General features: G+C 47.0%; 1 protein-coding gene across 21 annotated transcripts in view; it reads right to left on the bottom strand.

The window, feature by feature from the left end:
* Positions 1 to 24,988, bottom strand: part of MAGI1 (membrane associated guanylate kinase, WW and PDZ domain containing 1) — a 355,911-nt gene extending 330,923 nt beyond the window's left edge. For 11 of the 21 annotated variants that reach the window (XM_040593739.1, XM_040593725.1, XM_040593727.1 and 8 more), the window contains exon 1: positions 24,283 to 24,987. In XM_040593739.1, coding sequence (XP_040449673.1) covers positions 24,283 to 24,568 — 286 coding nt within the window. In that variant the 5' untranslated portion in view covers positions 24,569 to 24,987. Of the gene's footprint in view, positions 1 to 24,282 lie in introns of all 21 variants that reach the window. The other 10 variants (XM_040593731.1, XM_040593734.1, XM_040593726.1 and 7 more) reach the window with 2 other exon arrangements.
* Between the last annotated feature and the right edge of the window lie 1,346 nt (positions 24,989 to 26,334).

Raw genomic sequence — 26,334 nt, 5'->3', positions numbered from 1 at the left:
TTAAATCATCATGCTTCCAGCGGACAGATATTCAAACACTTTTTGGAAACCTTTGTCTTTTCTCTGCCCTAACAACCACAGATCCGAGATCCCCAATTCCTCCATCATTTTTTAAATTCCTAACTGTCTGCACTTCCTAAACCCCTAAGTACATGTTGCCTTTGGACGAGCCCATCTGCATGAAACTGTAACATCTTTTGTTGACGAGCGACGTACTTTGTCAATACAAGGGCAGGGAAAGAATGGGCCAAACCAATTTCTGGGCCTTCAGCTAAGCTGCAGAAGTAATTTCAGCTGACAACTATTAATATGCTAAGCTTAGCCATCTCCTCTTTAATTAAGTTTATCAAAATCACCATTGTTTTGTACATCTTGAAGAACTGGGTACATTTCTGGGGCACTGAAAGTCAAGGTACTAGAAATCAAAAACAATGCTTACATGAAATTAAATCAGTGGGTCTGAACTCTGCTGCCATGGCTTTTCTGCACCGCATTTCCCCTGCTTGCATGTCAGCTTGATTTTTAGCTGTTACTATATTGCTACAACAAAAAGATTAACTTTCCCATTAACCACAAGTAAATAACATTTTAACAGTTCAAAATAACGAATGTGAAGACACAAAGCACTCCAGCCCTGCCAGCCTGGTAGAGTCATTCAGTCTCAGCAACAAAAGGTTTCAATCAGATAGCCAAAACTTTTGTCCACCAGATTTAGATTTGTCCTGAAATGCAAGACAGACTTTCCTCCTCCCGCCCCTCGCAGAGCCAAGAAGCACAGAAACCGAGAAAATTAAAACCTGCTGCATTATTCTGCAACATGCTACAAAATGTAATAAAAAGCCAAATGTCTCCTTGCCCTCCCCTCCTCATCATGTTGAATTATTTTTTTTAAACAGTCATGTAGCTGCAACTCTGCCTACATCTCCAAAAGCTAAACAATTATGCCACAATAGGGGTATTTTGTTCGCTCAGAAAAAAAAATCATCTAATGAAAAACTATGTTGGTGGTTGAATCAGTTTCCTTTAGGAGGAGTTGGCTGTAATCTCAGTGGGACTTGTGGTTTCAGCTATTCATACTGCTCATAGCAGTTTCTGTTTTTTCTCAAAGCAACGTAACCCAGCAACACAGAAAAAAGCTGTGATTAACCTCTTTGAGATACAAGATGTCACGGCAATGCAAGTTGCCTCTTCACTGAAGAGAATCATAAATCTCTGTCGCTCTGTCCTTTTTGCACAGTCAGCTCACCTCCAGGGCTGAGCCAAAACGGAAAGTCAGAAGTCACTGAAATTTTCTTTTACCTGTGAACAAGCAAATTGACTGTGGACTCGTAACTCTCAGACCAGATACCATCCTTCAGAGCCGCGAGGAACTGCAACTCTCAGACCCTAATCGACAGCTTCAGTTTCTTGCCAGCCACAGGAGAGCTTTAAAATTAACAAGCATTATATTAGCTGACTTTGCCTAATGAATAGCTATCAATTGTCTACACGCACAGAAAGCATCTCCTTTATTTGTATGCACATGACCATATGCGGCGGAATGAAACTGGAAGGGAACACCTGTGCATCAGTCTTCCATAATTTTTTTTATTATTATTTTTAAACGGACTAAAAAGCTGGCACTTTTAAGAATGCACTAAAAAGCTGGTGTCAATCCCAATAAATTAAACAAACAAACAAAACAGCTAAGGGGAATAATAAGAATAACGTTAAGGGAAAAAAAACCCAACTCTTTCCTCATATGTGTCATATGAGGCACCCCAGCTGCACCCTGACCCGTGAAATACCACAGCTATACAGTAAGGCATCTAGGCTGTGTTATCAGACGTACAGAATAATGCATAATTAATAGCTTACAAGAAAAGTAGGACCCAGCTAGCTGGCTGTCCCACCAATGCACAGATCTTCGGACAAATTCTCAGTTCACACTAGCCAGCACGCCTCTGCTGACAAAACTATTGGGATCTGGTACCACACGCAGCCAGGCTACAGAGACCTTACCCAAGAGCTAAAGCGCAGCCAGCACCTCCGGACTCCAGCAGATTTTACACCTAACTCACCCGAGTGGGAGAGCCGCCAGAGCTGTGCCTGAGCAGCAAGAAGCGAAAACTCCTGCTCTGGCACGGCTGCGCCATCGCTCCTCTCCATCCCGGCAGGCACAGTCTGCGCACTGGTCTGGGACAAGAACCAGCCTTCCTCTGTCCGAGCATTTAACTAAAAAACACACAAACACACTGATGCAGTCACTTCTTTATGCTCTGGGAGAATTTTTTTTTTTTTTTTTTTGGTAATGACAGGTTCCATTATCTCCTGTGTATATTAAAATTGGCCTTTCAGCTCTTACGTTAATACCAGATCCCCAAGTCAGAGATGAACTCCGAGTGACACAAAGAAGCCACACTTTCAGATCAGGGCATCTCTCTGACAAGGTGCTTGACATGGGCTCTCTTCATGCCTCGGGACTGCAGCAAGAGAGAAAAAAATTGCCTAGAATCGAAGGTTTCCAAACTGCTCTCCAGCAGCAGTTATTTATCATTGCTCTGTCCTACAGTGTCATTTCCCAAGCACCCAGGTGCTGCAGAAGAAAGAGGCCATCCCCTCCCTGCTATGAAGAGCTACGAAATATCTTGAGCAAAAAACTGGCAAAGGATAAGCAGATGGGCACAAGATGAAAGCAAAGCAATCCTAGGGCTGAAAAGCATGACTTTTATGTTTTGCAAAGTTGACCAGGTGGGTTTTTTTAAGGGGGGGAGGGGCGGGGGGAAGAGAGGAAATTCAACTCAGAAGACAAGAACAAACCTATCATAGCCAAAGCAGCTTTGAAGAAAATTCACCACCGCCAAGACCGAAGCGCATCGCTTGCCTGCTGTACCTGGATGTGTGCCGCGGCTCGGGATTTCTGACCAGGAGTCGCAGTATTTGTGCCTGCAGCTCCCCAGCCTTCCCCTTCCCTGCACAGCCCCACAACCTGCCCCTGCCAAAGCCACGCCAACCCAGCAGAAAAACCAAACTCACAGCAGGCACCTCCAAAGGCGTGTGGGCACGGGGTGTCTATATTCCCTGCGCTCTCCTCCTTGGGAAGCAATCCTTCAGGAGCCAGCTATCAGCTCTTAACGACCAGTTTTGTTACTCACAGGCCCCACAATGAAACAGGGGGTGGCTGAGGTTACCACGCTGTGGCAATAATCAAATTTAAGGGGATTATAATCATTATAAGCTAATCACGGTAGAATTATATATTTTTAATCAGCAGCTGCTGTGCGGTTAAGGCACTAGAATCCCCCAGCTGTTTGCTGGTAAGTGCAACAAACTGTATCCTATTTGAAGTGCAAAATACATACTTTTGCATGGAAAATATATTAAGGAAATCTAAAAACTGCACTTAAAAGCACTATATACTGTAAAGTGTCATTACAGAGCATTCTTTTTGCTTTCAGCATTGGAATGGTATTTTTTTAATCCCATAAATTCTTGCATTTAATCTTATACTGAACGTAGGCCAACTATAAAAAGGGAATAATTTACAATACATTGTGTATATTGTTACTTCAAACTACATACTAAATCTTCCAACATTTGGTATAAACACATAGTGTTTGTCTACTCATTGTAAGTCTAGAAAAGGACGTATTTCTGCAGAGCCTTACGAGGTATTCACTGCATGAATAATAGAGACTGAATAAAACTTGTCATTTGGATTTTCTTGTAACAACAGACCTTAATCCAAGATTCACAAGTAAAGAAACAGATCTCCGCAGTTTCTGTAACCACCCCTGCTCACACTGCTATATTTTTACATTATTCTTCAGCTGCATTTTAACTGAGAACCTTTCTGCGTTATCGCAGAGAGACTCCAACAGGCACCAGCCCCCAGAGATCTTGCTTTGTTTAAAAATAAAGCTAAACCAAACAGCCAGTTCATCTGGAAAAAAGCTGGTTTTGTTGAAGGGCGTTCAATTATAAGGAGGCTGATCAGAGCCTGCAGATGATTGCCAAGAAGAGCTGCTCTCTAAGCACCCAAATTTGGCAAAAGTCTACAAAAAAAAACCAAACAGCCAAGCAGTTGCTCTTGCCTTCAAACACATTTTTCAAGTTCCCAGTATTAGACCAGCCTCCTCCTCCTCCACAACCCAATGGCACTGTGACATTCTGGTCTAACATAGGGTAGCAGCAGAATAGCATCTGAGCACAGCCAGGCCCCTCATTCCCACCACCTCCCACCTCTGATAACTCGCCCCTTCCACTAAGGAAAGTGCCAAATAGTGCAGGCTGGTTGGAAACCTTCTGCAAACCCTTCCCATTCACCCTAAAGCCACATTATCCGAAGTCCAAACAACTCACAAGATGGGAAGACTCACAAGGATCATTAACAGTTACCAAGACATCCTTTAGCATGATACTGCTGAGTGTCAACAAGTTTTTTTGCCCTCTGTATCACCTCATTTTGACCAGACCACATCCACCAAGCATGGGCTTGGTGTCTCCTGGACACGCTCCTTGGGACACAGATAATCTCTCCAAGGCTGCAACAGCTTCCCTGCCCACGGCTAAGGAAAACTAGTCTTAGAGAGGTTAAATACAGAATTAGGCACCGCAGTAACTATTTGAGGGTATGCCTTGAAGTATGTCTACAAGCCGCAGGAGAGGGCTCAGCAGCTACTTTCAAATCCCCAGCCCTCACAGAGGGGAGGGCTCTGGCCAGGGGAGCAGATGACCACCTTGGCCAGGTGATGGGCATCTCTCCAAGCCAAGGCAGCCCAGCTCTGGACAGCCTGTCCCTGGGCCCAGCATCACCCCCGCCTGTGGTGGCCAGCCCCTGCCAGCGATGCTCTGCCTGGCGCAGGCTGCCTGCTGCCGCCTCAGCCTTGTCCTACACAACGAGGGTGACACTTCCCCACCTCCGCAGCCGGTGAGCATTTGTAACTGTTCCAATGTCTCCCTCACTGCAGACCAGGTACAGATTCTATTACCGCAGAAGACAAATGCCTTTAGATTCAGCTATTTCTGATAGAACTGTTTGCTCTGAAATAGGCGCAATACAATCCAGACTGCATAGCAGCTGGTAACAGAAACTGCCATTCCTATGAGTCTGTGAGCACTAGGCAGTCCTGAACAACGTCCTCTGCCATCCCTGGGGACTTTGACTAACAGTCAGCAAAAGACAACTCTGAAAACCCCAGAACTATTATTTGACTGAAAGATCAAATACCCTTCTGTTGACTCAGACTAACACAGAGAGCCCTGGCAAAAAATACAGGCATCCCTGAAAGTTGAGAGCTCTCAGGTAAATCATCTGGTCTTGCAGATGGGTGCTGCTGTCAAGGTTGTCCTCACCACCACCCCCCAAAACTGGCCGAGTGTTATTGATAGCTTCCGACAAGTGATGGGAGCCGTGCAGGACTTGAGCTCTTCTCTTTCCACTCTAAAGCACAACATACCCTCAGAGCAAGCAGAAAATGTATTCAGGGGAGGAAGGGGCTCAAAAAGACAGCTGTTACACCCAAAATATTAGCATCAAACATGGCACTTTCAAGTCACAAGGACAGAGTCATCACTAAAGACACCGACTCTGACAAGAAGAGATGCGCAAGGAAATCAAAGACTTCCACAGAGCTGTGGTACCAAGCCGTACCCGGGCAGGTAAATAATGGACTAAATTAATTGCCTGTAGCATGACACAGCTGCAAAATCCTAGAGATTCTGACTGCTTTGCAGCATCGTTCTTTCAACTCCACCCCATGCTGAGACTTTAATCTGCAGGGCTGTAATGGTACCATCAGCAATGTTAGAGGCGAGACTAAAAATAAACACAGGACAAGAAAAATGCAAAGCTCCTCCTCCCTGAGAGGTCTGGAGGGAATTTCCTGAGTCAGTCAGACTGCTCCATCACTTGTTTACTTGTTACCAAGGATGAATTTTCACAGCAGCGTGTGTGGTTTTCACTGAAGTTTCCAAGTTAAAATCAACAGGGCTATAATGTCATAAGAAAACTAAACACCACTAACACTCTCTTGAGAGATGGGATCCTTGCTGCCTCCCTGCCCAAGCTGCACACTGCATTTCCAGGGCAAATACTGTGTTTTCCAGGTCAAATACAAAAGTACTGGGGGCAAAGACAGTCCCTTGGTTCATGGGATGAAAGACACCAGCTCCCATGGTAACCTGCAATGAGTCCAGCATCTTACTCCGCCCATTAGATCTATTCACCCCTGGATAAAGCAGCTGTCACACAACGTTCAGAACAGCTGGAAGGTCTGTCCCTCCAGCATCTCTCCCAAGGTCCTCCTGAGTGCCGAGAGGCATTTCGGGAAGGAGAGGCCAGCTCTTCTTGCCGTGGCACCCATGGAGTACATAGCTGTAGAGTACTGACTTCAGAGCTATATAAAAAGCTGGCACAAAGATTTGTTTATGAAGAGCTAAAAATTAAGTTTGACTTTAAATAGCACAGTCACCAGTAATGGCTCAGAGGGTCACATTCTTCTTCCATTTCTGCCTCCTCCCCCCCTGAGACCTCCTCTTTGCCCAGCAGCTTTCCCAAAACGGTCTGCAAACATGGCAGAAGCTCCCCACAAGGGAGGCAGGCAGAAATCTGTGGCTGAGTTGAAGGAATATGCTTGCGAAGGGATGCTTAGCACTTCTACACCACTAGCCGTTTGTTCAAGGCCAACACTGCAGCAAAGACCATTCCCATCTGCGGCAACTTGGTACGTCAGATACTACTGATGTAGTATTTCATGAGTTCACTACATATTCCATGAAAATTTTAAGAGGTGACTACAGGTTCATGATGCTGTCAAAGAGAAACGCTCACCTTCCCGTTCCACAGCACACAGCTCTCCATGCAGCTCTCCTCGTTCACCTCCGCTACCCCTTGAGCACACACCAGAGGAAAATATAAGATTTCAAGCTTTGCAAACTCCCAGCCTAAACCAACATCCTGTAAAACTATGAGTTAAAGGCAGGAACACTTCACTTCCAAACCACAAAGGCTGTAATGAGTGTGGGTTTAATTGGCTGGTACAAGAGCTGCACAGCCAGAATCAGCAGCTGGCAACGAAATCAGCCCTTCTGCACTGCAGATTGCTAAACTTTTGCCCTTGTCTGCAATGTGGTGTGTCACAGAAGTAATTCAGTACCCATAAAAAGGATTACAACAGTACTTAAGAAAAAGAAAGCGCGAACCCAGGACTAGTAACACACTAAGTTTCTTCCCCTAAACTTTCTAGTTGTACAGGGCTCTATCCCTGACCCTGCACTGATGAATTTCTACTACGAGCCTGTATTTCCAAAAGAAACCTGTAGATTTTAGCTATCACTTATAATCTGGCCCTTTAGAGCTACTGATTTCAACAAGCTTAGTACATACTTAAAAATCTCATTATCTAGAATTAGAAATTAGTTTCTTTGAAAAATCAGTCCCAAATGACCGAAGTCTTTATCAGGCAGCTACAGCACATCTTCTGGCTTCTTTTATTTAATGCATCATTCACAGTTATTCACATGTATGCCCAACTTCTCCTTCACAGGTTTACACACAAGTTCTGTGCTAGTTTGCATCTAACTTCAGACTATTTGAAGAAAAGCCAGATTAGTGAGGAACAGGATTTTACAGCAAAGCCTTCCTTTCATCTGCTGCAAAAAGCTTTGAATCTCATAAAGCTGATGTAATAAACTTTCAAGACACGGTATTTCATAGAGTTAGCAGAGGCACATTGCTATCACTTGATAGTTAATGGAAGTTTTACGGTTTACACTTTACTTAAAACTATCATGTTCCGGCCTGAAGAAATACACACTAGGCAGAGGAAAAATAAATAAATGAAAACAAACAATAATACAATCCAAAACCACACCAACCAGAACTTAGAGTGATATGCGCATCCATCTTTTAATTCAAAAAGCCAGGCTGACCTAAATAAAAGTAGCACACATGAGAAAAGCAAGACATCATCATCCTGCAAGCAGCTGAGGAATTGCTGCTCTCGGCCTCTTCCCACTGTTAAGCCCCGGGCACCGTGCTCAGCCCGCACCAGGCAGCTCCTGTCTTGGCTAAGGCAAGGCTCAGCCCAGAAGCTCCGTTGCCGTCAGGAGTGCAGCACTCCAGACGAAATGCAGAGCAGAATTTAAACTCCTCAGTCAGTGCAGTTATATTCCACAGGTGTACCCTCCACACCTTTCTGCTTTTACCTGCACAGCTTTATTATAAATTGCGTCTTGTCCCCAGGGCTCCATATTAAGAAGTTGCTCATTCCACGGAGCAAGAATCATAAGCTTTGGACGTGTCAGGACAAATCCCACCAAATGTAAATTGGTGTAATATACAGATTTACACTTGCTTACATGGCACTAGAAATGGAAAGGCAGTAACTCAAACTGCTGCACAGGCTCCTGCCAACAGCGGTGATAAGCATTGCTTTCTTAAGGCTGAACAGAGGTTCTGGGGAAGGACAATAAATCACAACACGGCATCTTTGAAAGGGGAGCAACGCAGGAGCTAAGCCCCAGTGGCTCCACAAACACTCACTTCTCCCCAGGACTATAGGCTTTGGTGTTAATCGCTGAAACTTAAGTTTTGCAACAGTTTTTATTTTAGTTAAAATTGCATGGAGTGTTCATTAATTTTAATGTTGTGTGATTTGCCGTACCCATACCTAGGAACGCGCTGAACCCTGCAAGTTTACGCCTGGCATGTTCACAGAAGGACTAGTCCCTGCTCACACAGCCCTGCATGCTTCATCCATCTCCTGCCCCAGAAACAGGCCGTAGCAGGACGCTGCCTTCGCTGCTGTCAGACCTGACCCTGCAAGCACCCAGCAGCAGCCCCAGGCAGCACGTCCCCAGCCAGGCACCCCAGCACCGCTCACCCCATGGAAGCCACCGCTGCCCCAGCTCCAGCGGGGACAGCAAGCAAAGCAGGATGGGACCCCTTCCCAACACCCAGGCTGAGACAGGCTGTGCATCTGCCCTCTGAGCTGCACAGCCTCACACAGCATCTGGGTCTGTATTCTCCAAAAATCAGTCACCCGCTCTCACCCCACCCCCCTCAAAAAAAAAAAAAAAAAAAAAAAAAAATTTGCATGCCAATTGCTAAAAATGCTGCAGATCAGGTACCTGCACCATGTGCTCAACTTGTACTTTAAAGGCATTTACTCCTACATTTTGGTGCATTCTCTTGACTCAAGATATTAAATCAAATGCATTGAGCTCACTTCCCTCTGTACAAGTAACAGGGGGTTCTATTAGCACACCTCGGGTAGAATATTAACTCCAGTGTTTTTCTGGGAAGAGACTGCATTTAATCTGGATTGCAACTGGAGAGCAGGAAAGGAAAAAAAAGGTCACCAGAGTAAACACAGCACCATTATTAAAGAAATGGGTTAACTATCAACCACAGGTACGAAACTGTGGGAACAGGACAGCAACCCAGTCCCACCTGTGACGATGCTGGCTGCTGGACAAGCAGAGAGCAACCCAGAGATGCTGCAAGAGGAGAAGGACTAAAGCTCTCACTTTGTTCCACAAATAAAGGTTGGTTCTGTAATAGGTATCCGTGGGGTATTTGGGGTGCACTGATTTATTAACGAGAGATGCAACAGCCAGCAAGGCAGTTTTAAGATCCATTAAAAAAATATTTTATGCCTGATATCAGGGAGCTCTGCAGGGTTCAGAAACTGAACAGACATTTCTTCACATAACAAGAATAGCCAAAGGCAGCATCTGGTATTCCACAAAAGGCAACAAACATCATAAACAAGGTACATAAAGCCTCCGTGCTTGCAGGCATAAACTGCCCTCTGCCTACAAGAGATCAGGACACTCTCCCAGGGCCGGGTTATCTTACCAGCAGGTGCCATCTTCTAAAAGAAATTACATTAACCAGTTATTTGCAACAAGAAAGCAACTGGGAGGACAGACAGTGCACCTGGATCTGCTGTGACACATTCTACACCAAAGAAAACAGCATCATTCTGGCACCAGGTCAATTTCACAAAAAACAAAGCCAGAAAATTTGTAACTGTTACTTTTTTTAAGTACCCTCTTAGAGAAAAAACAACACTTGTAAGGAGGTGTTAAAAGGCAACAAAGGAATAGCTACAAAAAAAGTCAAAACATGGCATCAGCCCAAGCCTGCCAAAAGTGAAGGGATCCTAGTAGATAAAAGAGAAAAAGTAATACCAAAAAAAGTGAGTAAAAATAGAAGTTCCAGTATATGACATGCCTTCAAGCTATAGAAAAAGCATCTGGATTGTCCTCAGATCCCCTCCCGACTGCTGTCTAACTTGGTAATCGTCCCTCTTGAGCAACAGGGTTGTCTCAAGCCGAGCAACGGGGCAATGCCGCTTGCCTTTCATCCCATGCTATTTGGGGCAAAGCACCTTCCAGCCAGAATGGGAAGAGCATGTGCCCTGGGTCCCACAGACCTGGGTGCAGTCCAAAGCCTTTTGGCCAAGTCCGGAGGATGCCGGCAGCCAGCACGCCACCTCCTGCTCGGGGCGCTGGGATGGACCATCTCCAACCAGGGAGCTGCAGCAGGGCCACCAAAAAGCAGCTCTGCAAAGGAATACGCTGGTGCAACTCATTGCAGGTGAAAGGAAAAGTGCAGGAAGCCTCATGGCAGCCTGTCAAGGCTCCAGAAATATACTCTCCACCTTATTTTCGGAGCCTGCCGTTTATTGAGCATTGCTAAGGAGACCCGCTTCCCTCCCGCACCCCCTCCTTTCACAAGGCCAAGTGCAAGGCTCAGCAGTACACCCTCACGGGACACATCCCACAGCCTGCCGCTCTGCTCACCTGAGCACAGCAAGCTGAAATCTCTTTTCTTTAAAACATAAAGGAAGGTGGGGGGAAGCTGTTTCAATTGTGCAATTTTTACTTTTACTGCAGTTACAGCCACCCATACAGCTCTGTACCTGGTACCTACCTGCCAATGTCCTTCTGCTGGAGTGACAGCAGCGGAGAAGGAGCTGAAAATGTTTAAGCAAAAGATGTTTTGTCATTCTGTGAAGCGTTAACACCGCTCAATGCTTTTAAAGGACATTACAACGACTTGACTGTGGACGCAGGCTTCCCAGCTCCACTGATGGATTTCCCAACGCTCTGAACATCACTTCTGAAAAGCAAAGACCTTGGAGTGTTCCTCCTCTGCTCTCCCCATGGTCCCCAAACTGTGAACCAGGGGGATATTTGACTTTTCATGTCTAAGCTAAGGCAGTGGCAGGGGGCAAATCCCCATTCAATAGAAACTTGAGGAAAACAAAAACCCGAGCAGCTGCATCTGAAATTACATGAAGTCCAAAGCCATCAAGTGTGAGCCTTAGGACAGAGAAAGTCAGGCAAGTGCACAAATGCCTTCCACGTGTTCTGGATGGAAAGAAACTGAATTTTTTAAAGACTAACGTGGAAACTGCTTTAAGCAATTTGTCATTTTCAATAGAGGTTCTGCAGTAAAAGAGATTTCGACAAGCTAAACAACTTCCTACCGGAGCAGCTGCATGCAATGTTTAAACTACCTCTTGCAGACTTCTTAGAAAAGGAATATTTCTAATTTTGCCATTCAGGAAGACTTTGAAATGTCACTGCCGTTTGATTTGACCAGTGAAGAGGAAATGCAGAGTTGAGAGAAGAGGAGAAACAATGCAAATACCATTCTGTATTTTTTAACTTGGTTTCAGGCAGCTCGGTGAGTGGGTGCTAAGAAGTGTGAATATCGCTTATTTACCTCCAAGAGGCAGAAGCTTCAGACATATTTGCTGTAAATGTCACAACTTAAAGCTCATCTTGAAATTACAAAGCACTGATGTGAAATATCATCTGAAAGACAGCTGAGTGTAAGAGCATCTTATTGCTAAACTTGAGCTAGAAACAATGTTTTTATGGCAAAAAAAGTCCTCTGAACATGATCAACTGCAATGCATAATAATGCTGAAGTCTCTTCTACATCAGGGACTTTGAGGAAAAATAAACACGCAATAAATATTCCCCACTGTTTCTGCCACTGGTTCAGACAGCTATCAGCATTCAGCAGTGCTGCTGCTGTGTCCGAATACACGAAAGTTCTGTCCTTTAGAGGCCTTGATGAAATTTTGTTTATCAGTTGGTGATGCTAATGGGAAGGAGCTCAGGGAGGAGCAGCAGATTCTGTCTGACACAGCCCACAGGTTGCTGGGAGGATGCTTGAGGTTTATAAAAATGGAACAACAGCAAAAAGCAGCCGCATGACTACACTTGGTAAAATCCACCTCCATCTGCAATCGATACAGGAAAAGAGGAATGCCAGTTTTAGTTAAAGTCTGTAAGACGGCTTAAAAAGTCCCTAAATTTTTAAAGAAAAGTTTTTCATCTTCCTGGTGAGCACACACCCCCAGACTTGGAGGGAAGGAGGTGCTGCAGAAACACTCTTTGTCAGAAACCAGCCAACGAATTCCTGCACCCAGCACCTCCGGACCCAGGCTCCAGCCAGGCAGCTGATGTAACCTTCCCTGCCAGCTCAATCGCATCACATCGTGGAAAAACACGCTCACTCCCAGCCAGGGGCAAGATCCCATCCGGGCAGCCTCCACTGGGGCTGCTGCTGTGCCTACCGAGAGGAGAATACTGAAAATAAAAGTTAACTGTGACAAGCCAATTTGGGAGCCAGGGTTTCCTTGCTTTCCCCAGCAACCCTGGGGGAAGAGCAGGCAGCGCCGTTACAGCGAGATGCAATGACAAGTCACCCACTCCGCCCCAGGGCTCAGCCTGGCACAAGCACGGCAGTCCTGAAGCAGGGCACCGATGACCAGGCTGAGTTACGCACCAGCTATGCTAAATCAATTTGAAACAGATTTTTGTTAATCCACTGCAACCTTTTAACATCAGTGAGCTTTTCAGGATTGTGACAACTTGCCCAGCTTTTAGGTAAACAGCAATTTCCACACTGGTTTAGGCAAGCCTCAGCACCAATTACAGCAACTTTTACAACCATACAGACAGAAAAAGCCTTCTGCAATGCGTTACATTAGCACATGCTTAAATTTAAGCACTCTCATTTTTACTTGGGCTTTTCTCACGTGCAACAGCTTCAGCAGATCCAAATTTACAAACTAATTGCTTACCAGTTTGCAATATGACCAAGATATCCTATCCTGTCAGAACTATGAAAAAAAAAAAAAAAAAAAAAAAAAAAAAAAAGCACTGTATTTAGCTCCTGGAAAAACTGGTATGTGTGTATTTCCAGCATCAACTAATACAACTGGAAAATTGGCAACAGAAAACAAAAATAAATGGAAAAGCCACCTTGGATAGTCCCTAGGTCATCTCTTCTGCAGATAAAAACATCAGCCTTTGACACGTTTTACAAGCAGACAGTAAAAAAATCCTATTGGGTATTTTAAATGGAAAGACTCTCATGGCGAAATTCCACTTGAGCAGGGCAGCCTGGCGTTGCAGAAGGGAGCTGCTCCACCTGAAGCAGTTTATCCATTTCCCCTGTTTTAATGCAGATCCGGAAAGCAGCAGAACCCCCAGCACAGCAATGGGGAGCTGAGATTTGCAGGCCCACGACCTTGCTACAAGCATCCCAACTGAGTCACACAGCCTTGGTGCTTGGCTTCCCCCCTCCAAACATCACTTGGGGTCTTCTCAGTCCTCACTCTCCTCCTGCAAAGCATCCAGGCAGGGACAACTCCCAAGTTCATGTGCTGCCTGGCACAAGAGGGCCCCAAACTTCAGCAAGCTTGAAAGATTGCCCTCGTGCATCCAAGTGTTCACCACTTCTCCCACCCTCATAAAGCAATGACCTTCTGTTAAAGTGTAACTGCCACCTGCCCCTGGAATGAGGGAGCTAAATGCCACTTTATTGCCTTTAAAATGCCAGAGACCTGCGTGCATGGTGAAACCGGGCACCTTTCTGAGATAAGCTTTATAGGCGTGCTCTAATTTTCCCTCCTGCACTCTTGAAATGACTCACAGGGACCAGACAAAGGTCTAGAGAGCAGCTGCCCCCAGCATATGCCAGGAAAAGGGAATCTGGATCTGCTTCAGCAGCCACGTCGCATAACCCGATTAGAAAGCAAGAGAGGTCTCATGGGCGAGCCGCCTTTCAAAACCAACATGTTCCTGCAGATGATTTACAGCACAAGTATCACCGAAACGGTTTCACCACGGGAACACCACAGAAGTGAATGTTTTTACAGGATCAGAGGCTGCCCATGCATCTCGTGATGAGATAATGGGCATGGGAACTGTTCTCGGCCATAATGGTGGTGGTTTCAGACTCTTCAGCTTTCAAATAGCTGTGCCAACAGCAAATTTCACCACTTATGGCGAAATCCATGGCATTGGCTCTTTAACAGCCTGAGCTGCCGGAGTCATGGGATTAGTTTCTGTTTAAAAGGGGGGGTGGGGGTGGGAAGGGAAGAGAAAAAAAGAAAAGACAAGAAGAAGAGATTCTGGAATTCTTCATGGAAACAGCATTTGACAATATGAATGCAAAAATGCAAAAATTAAAAGATATACATATCTATTCATATATACACACCAGTCACATGTTCCAAGAGCCTCACCCAAGAATTCAAACTATTTTGATAGGTGATACACAGTATTTTCACAAGCCCCTCCTCTTAGACTGGGTACAGGCTGTGTGTAGATATAAAACTTTCCCCTATACGTAAACCCTCTGAGCAGGCAACGCTTGGGCCAGCACAGCCCTGGTGTCCTCAACACCCTGCCTGGATTTTGCCCAGAACAGCTCCGTGTCTCCCACAGAAAGCCAGAGATGGTCATTGGGGATTTAATTGCCTCGCTCCACATGTAGTGAACAAAGCTTCCTGCGACATGAAGGATTTATATAGACTGTGGTTAAGTTCAGACAAAAATACCTTCACATGAAATTAGGTCAACAATTTCAGCATGTCCATATTTCTTCACTAAAAAAAAAAAAAGAAAGAAAAGAAAAGAAAAAGAAAATGGGGTAATACAGCTATGTATGTATGTAGAAAAGTATTTTTCACCTCAGATCCCCATTTGGAAATAGTCTGATTAATAACAGCAGATAGTAGTTGACAGGGAGGACTCCATAGTGCACACAGACTATATAAAAGTTTACAAAACCCTACATGCCATTGCTAAGCAAGTTTGGTATTTGCACATAAACCAAATACATAATGTTTGCTGGGCTATGGGCAGAAGACAATCTAACAATAACAAAAAAAAAAAACAAACCCAAAGCTATTCCCTCCCAAGGAACAAACTCACCGATTTCCTTCAAAACCAACCCAACCCCTGATGCTCAGAGTGCCCCAGGGTGAACCCAGCAGAGCCTCTAGACTGCTCATTCAGCCAGGCTGGTGCTGTTCCTCTGGAGCACAATCAGCGCACATTAAGAATATGTAGAATATTCTACATTAGTCGCTTCATTGTTTAAGGAAAAATGCATACTGGGGAAAAGAGAAGGACACGATTCTTTGTTTTGCATCAAACTAATCCCTCTTTCACCCTCAGGACAGGGAGAGGACAAACCATCAGGTGTCCTGCCCCCCAGGACTGTGATGGGGAGGCTCAGCTTGGAGGTGACAGTGTCCTCAGGTCCAGCCAAACCAGGCTCACTGGGGATCCAGCTACCCCAGGGCTGCGCTGTGCCGCACGCCCCAGGCCATCCCCACGCTGGCCAGGGAGCTGTGCAGGCTGCCCTCCAGCAACAGCCTGGAGGGGCATGACTTCTAGGCACCACATCCCACTGGGATATGCAACAACAAAGTTGCATCCTATATTCTACATCAGCGAAGCATTTAGGGTGCCTGGAACAAGACGATGGTGGTCTAGACCACTCTGGGACTGGGGTCTGTCATCAGCTGGAAAGACAGCCACGCGCCTGGCTGGTCCTGCAGAAAACACTCAGCTGCCTCTGCTTGTAGAGTCAGCCTCAGCATCAGTAACAAATCCAGGAGCAAACATGGCAATCTTTCCTCAGTCCAACGCTTTTGGTATCTTTCACGTATCTCCTGCTGCCCATCTCTCTCTGCCTCTCCTCCAGCCATCCTTGCTTTCCCACAAGGCTCCAGGGAATTGTTCCTCTGCACCTCCAAGCCCCTGCAGCATCCTCCCATGTACCTGCTGCTTACATTGCTAAGTGGGAGTTCTACCCGCACCTTTGGGAAAGGAGGAGGACATGCATGTTCCTTGCTGTTTTTAAGAAAAGCCTTTTCACAGTTCTTCTGCAGACCAGATTCTCACCTGCCCAGTTCAGCCTGTTTGGGAAGTAGCTTTCCTCTCCCTCATGCATCCAAAAAAATCCAAGACATCTGTGTCTGTCATCAGTTTGGACTAACACCCACTTAGCACAGGATCTGCACAACTGGAACAAGAGAAGTTGAACATCAAAGTTGTTTTTTTTATTTTTTAAAGTACACAATATCTGCACAGCTTTGTTTGTGTTGAGGGAGTGGCTGGATTTTAGGCAGCTTCTTTTTCAAAGGCTTTTTGTTAATAACTAAATGAAAAACCCAGAGTTGAGGTTTTCCCCTCAAAAAACAAGCCACTGTGATTAAGGATATGAAGAAAGAAAAGTCAGTCTCTTCCCAACCTAATTGTACTCAGGCACTGACTTCAGGGCTCCAAAATTACAGATGTATAACCCAAGACAATGAACTCTTTAGTCAAGAATTAGCAAACCATGCAAAACTGATTCCTTATTCAAATGCCTCGCAATTGTATGGGCATCTGTTCCACTTTGCAAATCATCCCAAAGGCTTTGTTTGTTTTTTTTTTTCCTGTTCCATTATGAACACAGGGCACTTTGCATTATTTTCACACCGTGTAATAAGCGCTATTGTTTAGTCTAACAGAGCACAGTCAATGAAATCCAACAAATATTTTTACCTTATTTTTCTTTTAAGTTATGATGCAAGCCCTCTCAAATATAAAAACAGGAACTGTTCTTAGTCAAAAGCCAAGTCTGTAAAAATGTAACCCAAAACATCAGGACGTGAGGAAAAAACTATTTTGTTTCTCCAAGGTCTACTAGGGGCAGTTAAAAAAAAAATTATGTAGGTTTAAATAATATTACTAACACAAAACAGTTCAGCACAAATGATGCCAAAGTCAGGACTGGGGACTAGCAGAGAGAGTGGTGCCATCATTCCTGCCCATAGCAGCAGAATAGCTCTGGAAACCATTTAAAATGTCACAGGAGGGAGGATGGATGGAGTGTCTGACCTTTGGAAACTGAAGGGTGGATCTCAACAAAAATATCCCAGCTACCCTGAGCCACGCTGCTCCTGCAGGGCCAAGAAGAATGTTGGTCTACCTATTTGGTCTAGAAGGAAATGCAAAAAAATAAAAATTAAGGAGAAAAGAAAAAAATAATAATCCAAATCTGCCAACATACCAGCCCAATGCAAAAGCTGCAAAGCTGCTTTGGAAACAGGCAGCTTCTTCCACAGGTCTCTATCAGATCAGTAGAAAACAAATTCTGGATGATAGCCCAGCCTTAAGTTTGTTTCCCGACACCAGATCCTTGCAGGGAACCCCACACTTAAGACCATCAAATGCACTTAACATGTGGATGTCTGTGGGCTGCCGGCTCCGGCAGGACTCAGAGCCTTACCTGTCCAACGGCCACAACAGCCAAGACAATGTGAGTTGTGTGAGACTGAAATATAAAGTGAGGGAAACGAAATATCACATGTCAAGAGAGACAGAGAAAATGACGATAGTGGTGCAAATCACACTTCTGCAGGAGCTGGTCTTGCACGCTCAGCAGCGCTGTCAGTCAGCACCGAGAAGCTGCTGTTTACTCTGTCCTGCCAGGGGTGCCTCCGGTGACAGGAGGCAAGCCTTGCTACATCACAGGGGGGATGGCCCATCCCTGTGCCCTTGGTGCAAAAAGGTCACTTAATACTCACTTTCTAAAAGGCAAAGATATTTTTTTTCCAAAGCCAAGCTAGAGAAAAACTGCAGAAAACTGGACCAGGAGGATCCCGTATTTTGCTGCTCCAGGATTTGAGACACGGAGCTGGGAGAAGCGCAGGTGGGATGAAGGGGTCTGAGTACCAGCAATCAAAGTATCAGCAGCTGCTCATGGTTAGGATTCCTGCCTTCAGCAAACCTTTAGCCTCACACTCTTCATACTCCTGTAAATTCACAGCACTTACTCATACACAACCAGGGTTCCATGCTTTTCACCAAGAAATTTAAGTCACTTGCAGCACGCAAAGATCACAACCCATATGTCCTGATGTACAAGTTCCAGTCAAAGTCTGAGGAAGTGGGGAAAAAACAACAAACAAAACCAAACACCTGAAATAACTAGCAAGCATAGCTTGTGTCTGGACTAAAGTAAGGGAATGTAAATAACAAACTTGGTCAATTATTGTAAAAAAACCTCCGTGGAGGTTCTGAGGATCCTACCCTTGCCCACAGCTCAGACCTTGCTAATGGGATGGAAAAAGCCCTCGAGGCAGCCGCATCTTCTCAGTTTCCATGTTACCTTCAAACTGGGCAATGATGAAATCTAACAAAAGAAGGACATGTTGGCCCAAATCATCAGTTCTGCGCAGCCACAGAAGTGCTGCTCAGATCTTTACACGTTACTGTAGCTGCCCTTGGGCAAATGTTTTCCTTGTGCATACAGACACTGTCAAAGGCGTCGGGGTATTTCTCAGGCAGGAGCTAAAGAGATGCAGAAACAGGCAGAGGAGATCCCTGAACGATTGCAGCCCGAACCAGAAAAAAAATGATAATCCCAAACACGGGAACAGAATAAGCTATCGATGGTTTGGCTTTCGAACCTGTTAAAAGAAGTTCTTACATTTTTAACAAGATACATGGAAGATGAATAGCAGGTCAGTAATACACTCATGCAGGAGCTATAACTTGGTCTTCAAAAATAAACCGCAACAACAAGCAGGATGGTGTTGACATCTTATTTTGCAATGTTGAATGACTGATCGCAGTTAGATTATAATTGTGATTTAATTGCTCTGTGATCTGACTGGCCATAAAGAAGGAGCCTGGAGTCCCATCTCAATGGGTAGAAAGATTAACTTTATTGTGGAAAATATAATCCCATTTCATGCCATTAAAGGGATCATATTAATTCCTGAAAACTTTTATAACAGCAAAGATGTGGCACTTAGGCTCTGATGTCCATCTCTGGGGTGCTACCTCATGGCCCTGGAGAGGATGGATGGCTGGTTTGCCACAAGCAGGATCACCTTCTAAATCCTGACAAGTACTACACTGTAAATTCAGGCACAGTAAAGATAAGGTCTTGCATACAGCAGTATTTTAATACACAGACATACACAGTTCATGACTAATAAATGTCATACTACTTTAAAGAAAGCAGATTACTGATTTGTAGCAAAATACAGTAAAGTGATGGAAAAAGAGATTCTGCCTTTATTTTATGTTTCCGTAGTGACTAGCCTGCACAATGCTCATCCCAGTGGGTCAGCGCTGAAAACAGGCCTTATAAATCTAAAATGCATCAACGTCTCCCAAGTTTTTGGGTGGCAAATCTTTCACCCCACTTCCAATCCGCTTGGGTCCTAAAAGAATTTGGTTCAAATGGAAAAATGACTTACAGAACTCACCGTGCTAGTGACCAGCACTCAGCTACAGAAAGACTAAAGGAAAACACTTTCTGGGGCTCACGGCGTGATGCTGCAGAAGTAAAATAGGAATAGCAAGAGCTCGTCTAAACAGCTTTTCCCTTCGCTTGGCCCAACAGGGGCAGCTGCCTGCACCTGACCCCGAAGGCAAGCTTGCACCTGGGGGCAGCACGCGCATCGGCGCTGGCTTTCGGTCTCTGCAATGCCAGGCACTGTTGCATCGCGCTCAGCGCGGGATGTTCAGCACCACCGCTAACAGAAGTGACGCTCTGCTTCCCAGCGTTTGCTAAACTACTAGACACACTAAAATTTAGAGATGCATCGACTTCTCTTTTACTTTTTTCCCACCAAATTTTCCTCAAAAAAAACCCCGAAGTAACAAAACCAGCAGTTCTCTCACAAGATCTCTGAGGAACATAAAATTAAAAGGCCCAAATGCCAGCTAGCTGAAATTTTTGAAAGAAGCTGGTTTCGTTCACATGAGTACATGCAACTGGTTTCAACATTTCATGATTACTTCGTATAGCAAATGCCAGCATGACATTGAAGCGTTGAGTCACTGCACTGTATTTCAGAATTTATCTTAGGGTCAAGTTAATGTTTGAAAAAAACAAATGCAGCTGATAGCGCTGAGTAAACAGTGACCGTCTCTGTTTGGGATCACGCCTGCTCCTGTTTGCCTAGCACAGGGCTAAAACAAAACCCACAAAACCCACACAGCTCCTCCCTGCTGTGGGATCATCCCAGCTGCAAAGTACTATGAAAATTATTAACTGCATAAACTGATCTCAACACCTCCTGGTTTCAAAGCCATTGGCCATTTAGAGCTTGGGAACCTGAGACTTTTTAGGGAAGCAAAGCGCTGAACTGAGAAACAACTTAATAAGCACAGAAACATACTAACTTCAACAGCTTCCCACACCAAGCATCTAGTTTGGTATGATTTGGTTCAGGTCATCTAACTAAGGACCAAGAAAAATATAAATAAAATAAAAGGCTGCAATCTGAAATCTGAGTGTGCCCATCTCTCACTAAGGGAAAAAGAAAACCCAGATACCTTAAACAAAACACAGTCAATTGTATAGATACAGCCTTAACTCTTCCCTTGTGAAGAAAGGCGTGAAAAACTTCTGTTCTGCTGTGTTGGACTCTCTTAACCAAGATACATCAGAAGAAACAGTGTGCACGATTTTACTACTGATATATCCAAATGAGGTATACATTATCGATTTATCCAAGTGAGCTATTTTGCAAAATGTGAGGTGTATTCAAGGAAGTTTCAATATTCACAATACAGCCGAGAAATCATTGTGTTAATTGCAGTTTTACACAAGGATATGTGACCATTGTTCCTATAATTCAATCTATTAATTCTGTACTCTCAGACAAACTAATAATAAAAACGCATTTATTAACTCCACAGGAGTTAATTGCCAATTTTATCAGAATTTAGGCACCGATGCAAGATGGAAACAGTCAGTCATAGAAGCACTACATGTTAAGTGAGGTTTTTTCACACATTTGACAGTTCTGAAAGTTACTAAGATACATGGCAGCAGATTCTTCCTCTCTCTCCCCCAAAACCAGGCAACTATGGCAGTGTATTTTTTTCCTCAAACAAAATACCAAAAAAGGGCACATATGGTGAAAAAAAAAGGGAAAGCTTCATTAAAGTTCTTCAGCTTTCCTCAGTCTTTCTCACATGGTAAGTGAAGGACCAAGAAATCCCATATGAGCAGCAAATACTGTTATTCCAATTAAGAGAATTCATATCGGTTCCTCCTTTTTGTACTTTCTAGGAGCCTATTCAAACTTACAACTCAAAAAACCAAGAAAAAATACCGTATGCAGACCTGTACATCTATAAACCCTAGTTTAATGATAAACCCTGTGCACAGCCTACTCCACCTATGTTTCACATCCCGGTCCCTTGTCTTCCACTAAGTACAAGGTCAGAACAGTTATTTTCTCCGTTCATGCTTGCAGATGACCGACTTATTTATAGTAAATTTCCTGGTTTTCCAGCCTTGTAAATGCCATACGAAATAGACAAGGCAGTAAAATACACACATTTCCAGGCTAATACTGTCCTAGCACTTCAGCACCAGTCTATTAGGCACTAAGAACTGGTAAGGGGAGGAGAATCATAGTTAAAAAATGTGTTTGCAATCTTATCTTCACACTCCTTTGCTGTCTTCTCTAGTGCCACACACCTCCTGTTGAATGACAGTTGCCATCCCTATAATGAGGTTTTTAATCAACATAGACGTAACGCATTTTAATTAAACCACTCTCCTTTTCTAAGCTTACGATGCTGATCCACAAGGGAGGTGCCCACTCTGTGCAGAACAGTGCACAGATGCCAGGCTACCATTGACAGGCACAAGGGAACTGCTTTCCAGACCACAAAAACATTTAATGATTTAAAATAGGTATTTTTTTCTGTTCTGCATTCCTGTCTAATAAAGCATTTAAAAAATTGAAAGGGGGGTGGGGGGGACAGGGACGACTACAATCCCACAGTACCCAGGGGCTTGGCTCTCACCTCTGGATAGGGATGGTCCGAGGTTCAAGTGCCTGCCCTGGCTCCAACACAGGGTTTTGAACCTTTTTCTCCCAGGTTCTCCCAAGTTTCTCCCTTTTTTACTCCCAGGTAAACCCAACCAGTATGCTCACCCAAGGCGCTCTGCCCCTTCTGTCGACCACATCCTGGGGCTGAGACATATTTACCATTATATTCTGTCATTTCTGGTATATTTCCATGAGATGTTTCTATATAGATTAACTACTAGTGTTTCCAAAATAACAAAAAGTTTAATCACAAATGGCTTGGTTGGGAAGTTTATTTTTTTTGGTTGGGTGTTTTTTTTTTTTCTTTGGGGAGGGGGGCCACTGGTTTGGTTTTTTTAACGCACCTTCCTTCATCATCAACACCGATCACATTACAACATCAGAAGCTGTATTTTCACACTTCTGCTAAAACAATCAGTATGCAAAAAGAAACCTGCCTGATTTCCTCATACTTTTCTTCATGCTTTTCTCCCCCTCCTGCCTGGGCAGGGAAACCAGCAGGCTCAGGTTCCCTCCCCACTTCCCAGTGAAGCCCAGACATTGCATCAGGGCAAAATACGTATTTGTTTAAAGAAAACTGGTTTTGTTGGGAGTTTGACGCTGTTTGCTGGAATTTCTATTGACTCTTGGAAATGACTAACAAGTAGCTGTGCTTCAGTACAGCAGCTCCCGGCAGCTTGGAGCTGACACTGCCCCAGAAAGGGGAGCAGGTGGCAGAGGGGGATTGCACAGCCTGGCTCTCTCCGACACCCATAGCTACGATCTGCTATGGCACAGGAGCTTTGAAGGATGGCTGTGAAACAAGTGCACGCAGCCCTTCAGCTCAGCTCATCAGCAAGGCTAGGGACAAGACTTCAGGTGACAGTCCTGCCAGCTGGCCATAAACGTCTGCAGCGACCAGCTGGGTTGAACCAAGTACAGAAAAAAACCCTCTCGCACCACCAGCCACAGCAAACACCCCAAGTTTGGGATGCAGACCTGTCTGGATGATTAAATAAACTTTCCCCCGAGGAATCTCATGAGTGATCCAAAGAAAACTTCCCTTCCTTCCTCCACTTGGTGCTGGCCCTGGGGTGATCCTTTGCCCCAGCACACCTCCAGGTGTCCGGCTGCTGTCCCGCTCCTCCTGCCCATCTTGCCAACCCCAGCGCTGCAGCCACACAAGCCGTTTCCTGGCACTAAAGTCCTGCCCTGGAAATCACAAGCCACATTAGCCAGATCTGTTACACTAACCTGTTGAGCAACTGCTGCGAGTACACGAATGGGAAGTACCTTTTCTTTTTTTTTTTTAATCTTGCATGGGAGGACTTTTCCTATCCTCTTCCCCTGCCAAACAGGAGAGCTACCTGTGCATGCCTTCACCTGTGCACTACAGGGCTGGGAGCACAGATGTGCCCTCACCTAGGGCAATACAGGGCTAAAAATAAATAACTAAATAAATAAAAAAGCCAACCTGAGCTGACTTTCAGCCAGTGAAAGGACTCGCCTCGTAGGAGGGTCACAGCTTTTCCCTTCCCAAGGCAGGCAGCCGGCAATCACATGCTGCACTTTCTGAACAAGCCTCCGGTCATCACCCAGCAGCGCGGCTGCTCGAAAGGATGCTCAGCTGGAGGAGGGCATCTCCACCACATTCCCCCTGCTGCGGGTCTGCCTTGGCCGCTCCGGGGGTCAGCCCCAGACACAGCCCCCTGCCCTGGCGCCCCTGGGTGCCCCTGCACCCCTGGGTACCCCGGCACCCCTGGGTGGTACCCCCGCAGGGAGCGCCGTGCGCTCCGCGGAGCCTTAGGGAAAGTCTCACGCAGTTGCTCGCCGTGCTTAACGCAAGCCAGAAACTGCGGGCGGCCTCCGGGCTGAGTCAGGACGAGAAGGTGCCCGGGGATGGGTGCCCACGGCAACGGGTGCGCACGCCAGTGTCCGCAAACGTACGGGCACTGCCACACGCCGCCGGTAACTCCTTTCGGGGTCCTGTGCAGCCCCAAAGGGCTAACGCTCGCCTCTCCCTGCCGCTCCGCACTCGCCCTCGGCCACGCAGCACTACAGCCGGGACCCTCCGCCCCCCACCACCCCGCGACCCCCCGGAGCGGGCCCTCCCCGCCCCGTCGCTCCGCGGTCCCGCTCGCACCTTGTCGGACGGCTTTCACCGCGATGGGGTCCTTGCAGCTCCGGATCACTTCCAGCACGTCGTAGCGCGGCAGCCCGGAGACGCGGACCCCCTGCACCTCCAGCAGCAGCTCCCCCTCGCTCAGCGCCGCCTCGCCGTCCCCCGCCGCCGCGCCCGCGTAAGGGAACTCGCCGTGCTCCGCGCCGCCGAGCAGGGCGAAGCCCAGCTGCCCGCCGGGCCCGCGGGTGAGCGAGCACTGCCGCACCCGGCTGGCCCAGTGGTTCTTCTTCTGGACAACGCGCGACATGGCGCTGCGCGGCCCTCCGCGCCCGCGGACGGGCGGTAAGCAGGTGCGCAGGGGGCACCGGCCCGCTGCCTCATAGACCGCGCCGCCGCCGCCGGCCCCTCAAGCCATCACCGCCGGCACCGCGCATGGCTCCGCGCCCGCGGAGGGCGCGCACCCACCTCCCGCCCTCCCTTCCGCGCCGTCCCTCGCCTGCGTTATTATTAAAAAAAAAATAAATAAAAGAAAAAAAAAAAAAAGCGCTGAAAAAGCAAATCCGGCCGGTCCTCGCCCTCCCGCGCTGCTGCTCTGCTTTGCCGCCCCTCTCCGCGGGCGCTGCGCGGGGCGCGGAGGCGGCGCCTTTAAGGCGATACAAAGACCCGTTTGTTTTGTTCCACTTCGGTCCGTCCCGCTCCGCCGCGCTCCGCGCTGCCGGCGCAGGCGCCCTGGCACACCCCGCCCCGGCCCCCGCCCGCCTCCCCGCCCCCGGCACGGCCCGGCCCGGCCCGGCCCGGCCCCCCCGCGCCCCCGGCCGCGCTGCCCCCGCCCGCCCCGCGCCGGGGCCCCCTCCCGCGGGCGGCGCTGCCGACGGGGCCGGGCGCGGCGGAGCCCCCGGGCAGCCCCGGCTCGGCGAGGGGGCTGGGGGCGCTGCCCGGCGCACGGCGCCGCTCGGGGAAGTTCAGCCCGTGGAGATGCTCAAGTTTCGGGGGCAGAGGGAGGGTAATGCTCTGCTCTCCCGGGAGGATTTGTAGGGTTTTCCAAGCGGCAGAGCTCTGGAATCGCCGCTCACCTGTGCTTTCCAGGGGGCTGTTAGGGGGAGGACGCGATGCAGCCGAAGTCCCGAGTAAAACTTGCACCAAGCCCTCACGAAAAGGGTACCAAAGCGCTTGTGCGAGCCTGACTTAGAGCCATGCTCGTACCCTTAGCTTTCCCCTCCTGGACGGAGTGCTTGCATTTGTGTCCTTAATCATGTTCTCCCGATTTATTTTCCCCTGTGTGGGTGTCTGGAAGCTGAACAGACCTATAGCGAGGTGTGTCTGCTGGGGAAAGGGACGCGCATCCCTCTGCGTGCCCTTGGCCACGGCTTCTCAAAGTTACCCAGAACTGGTGCAAAACTCAAAAGGGGAAAATAAGTAAGCGTGCACGTACCAGCTGTCCCTTCCAGGTCACACTCCACGCTTCCAAACCTGAAAGCCAGGCCTCATTTTGAGCAGTCTTATGCATGACCGAACCCCTTCCAGCAAGGAATTCAGTTGTCAGATGCGTGTGTGCCCTATTTTGCTGCTAATCGGGACTGAGAAGTGACACAGGGAAACAAAGAGCCGGGTCTGGCTCCTCGCGCTGCCCTAACGTTTGCTCTGCCGGTACAGCCCGCTGTCTGTGTCCACGTTGTTCTCTCATCTCCCATCTTTCAAGCCATGCGTGTATCAAAATGATGTGCAGCGCAGGAGAGCCGGTGGGCTCGGGGAGCCCATGGCTGTAGCTGGAGATGGAGCTCAGCCTGACGTCCTCCAGTGCTGGCTGAGCTGATGAGCCAGGCTTAGCTCACAGACCTAAGAGGGGTAACGGGCACCTTCCCTGCCCTTACATCTGTCCTAGATGAAGTAGGGAAGCCTGTCCCTCGCTCACACCCTGCATCCCCATCACTCCTTCCCCCCAGCCAAGATCTCATACGGCTGTTTCATAAAATGCCCATTGCTGCAGGTGCTGCTCCACAGCTGCAGCAGCCACAGTCTCTGGCCCGAGTGGCACAGCCACCTCCAGGTAAGGGAATGGGAACACTTTGTCCA

This window comes from Falco naumanni, chromosome 4, assembly GCF_017639655.2.
Source record: "Falco naumanni isolate bFalNau1 chromosome 4, bFalNau1.pat, whole genome shotgun sequence".
Lineage (NCBI taxonomy): Eukaryota > Metazoa > Chordata > Aves > Falconiformes > Falconidae > Falco > Falco naumanni.
Note: the sequence above shows the minus strand (reverse complement) of the source record. Positions and strands in the feature narration are given on the sequence as shown.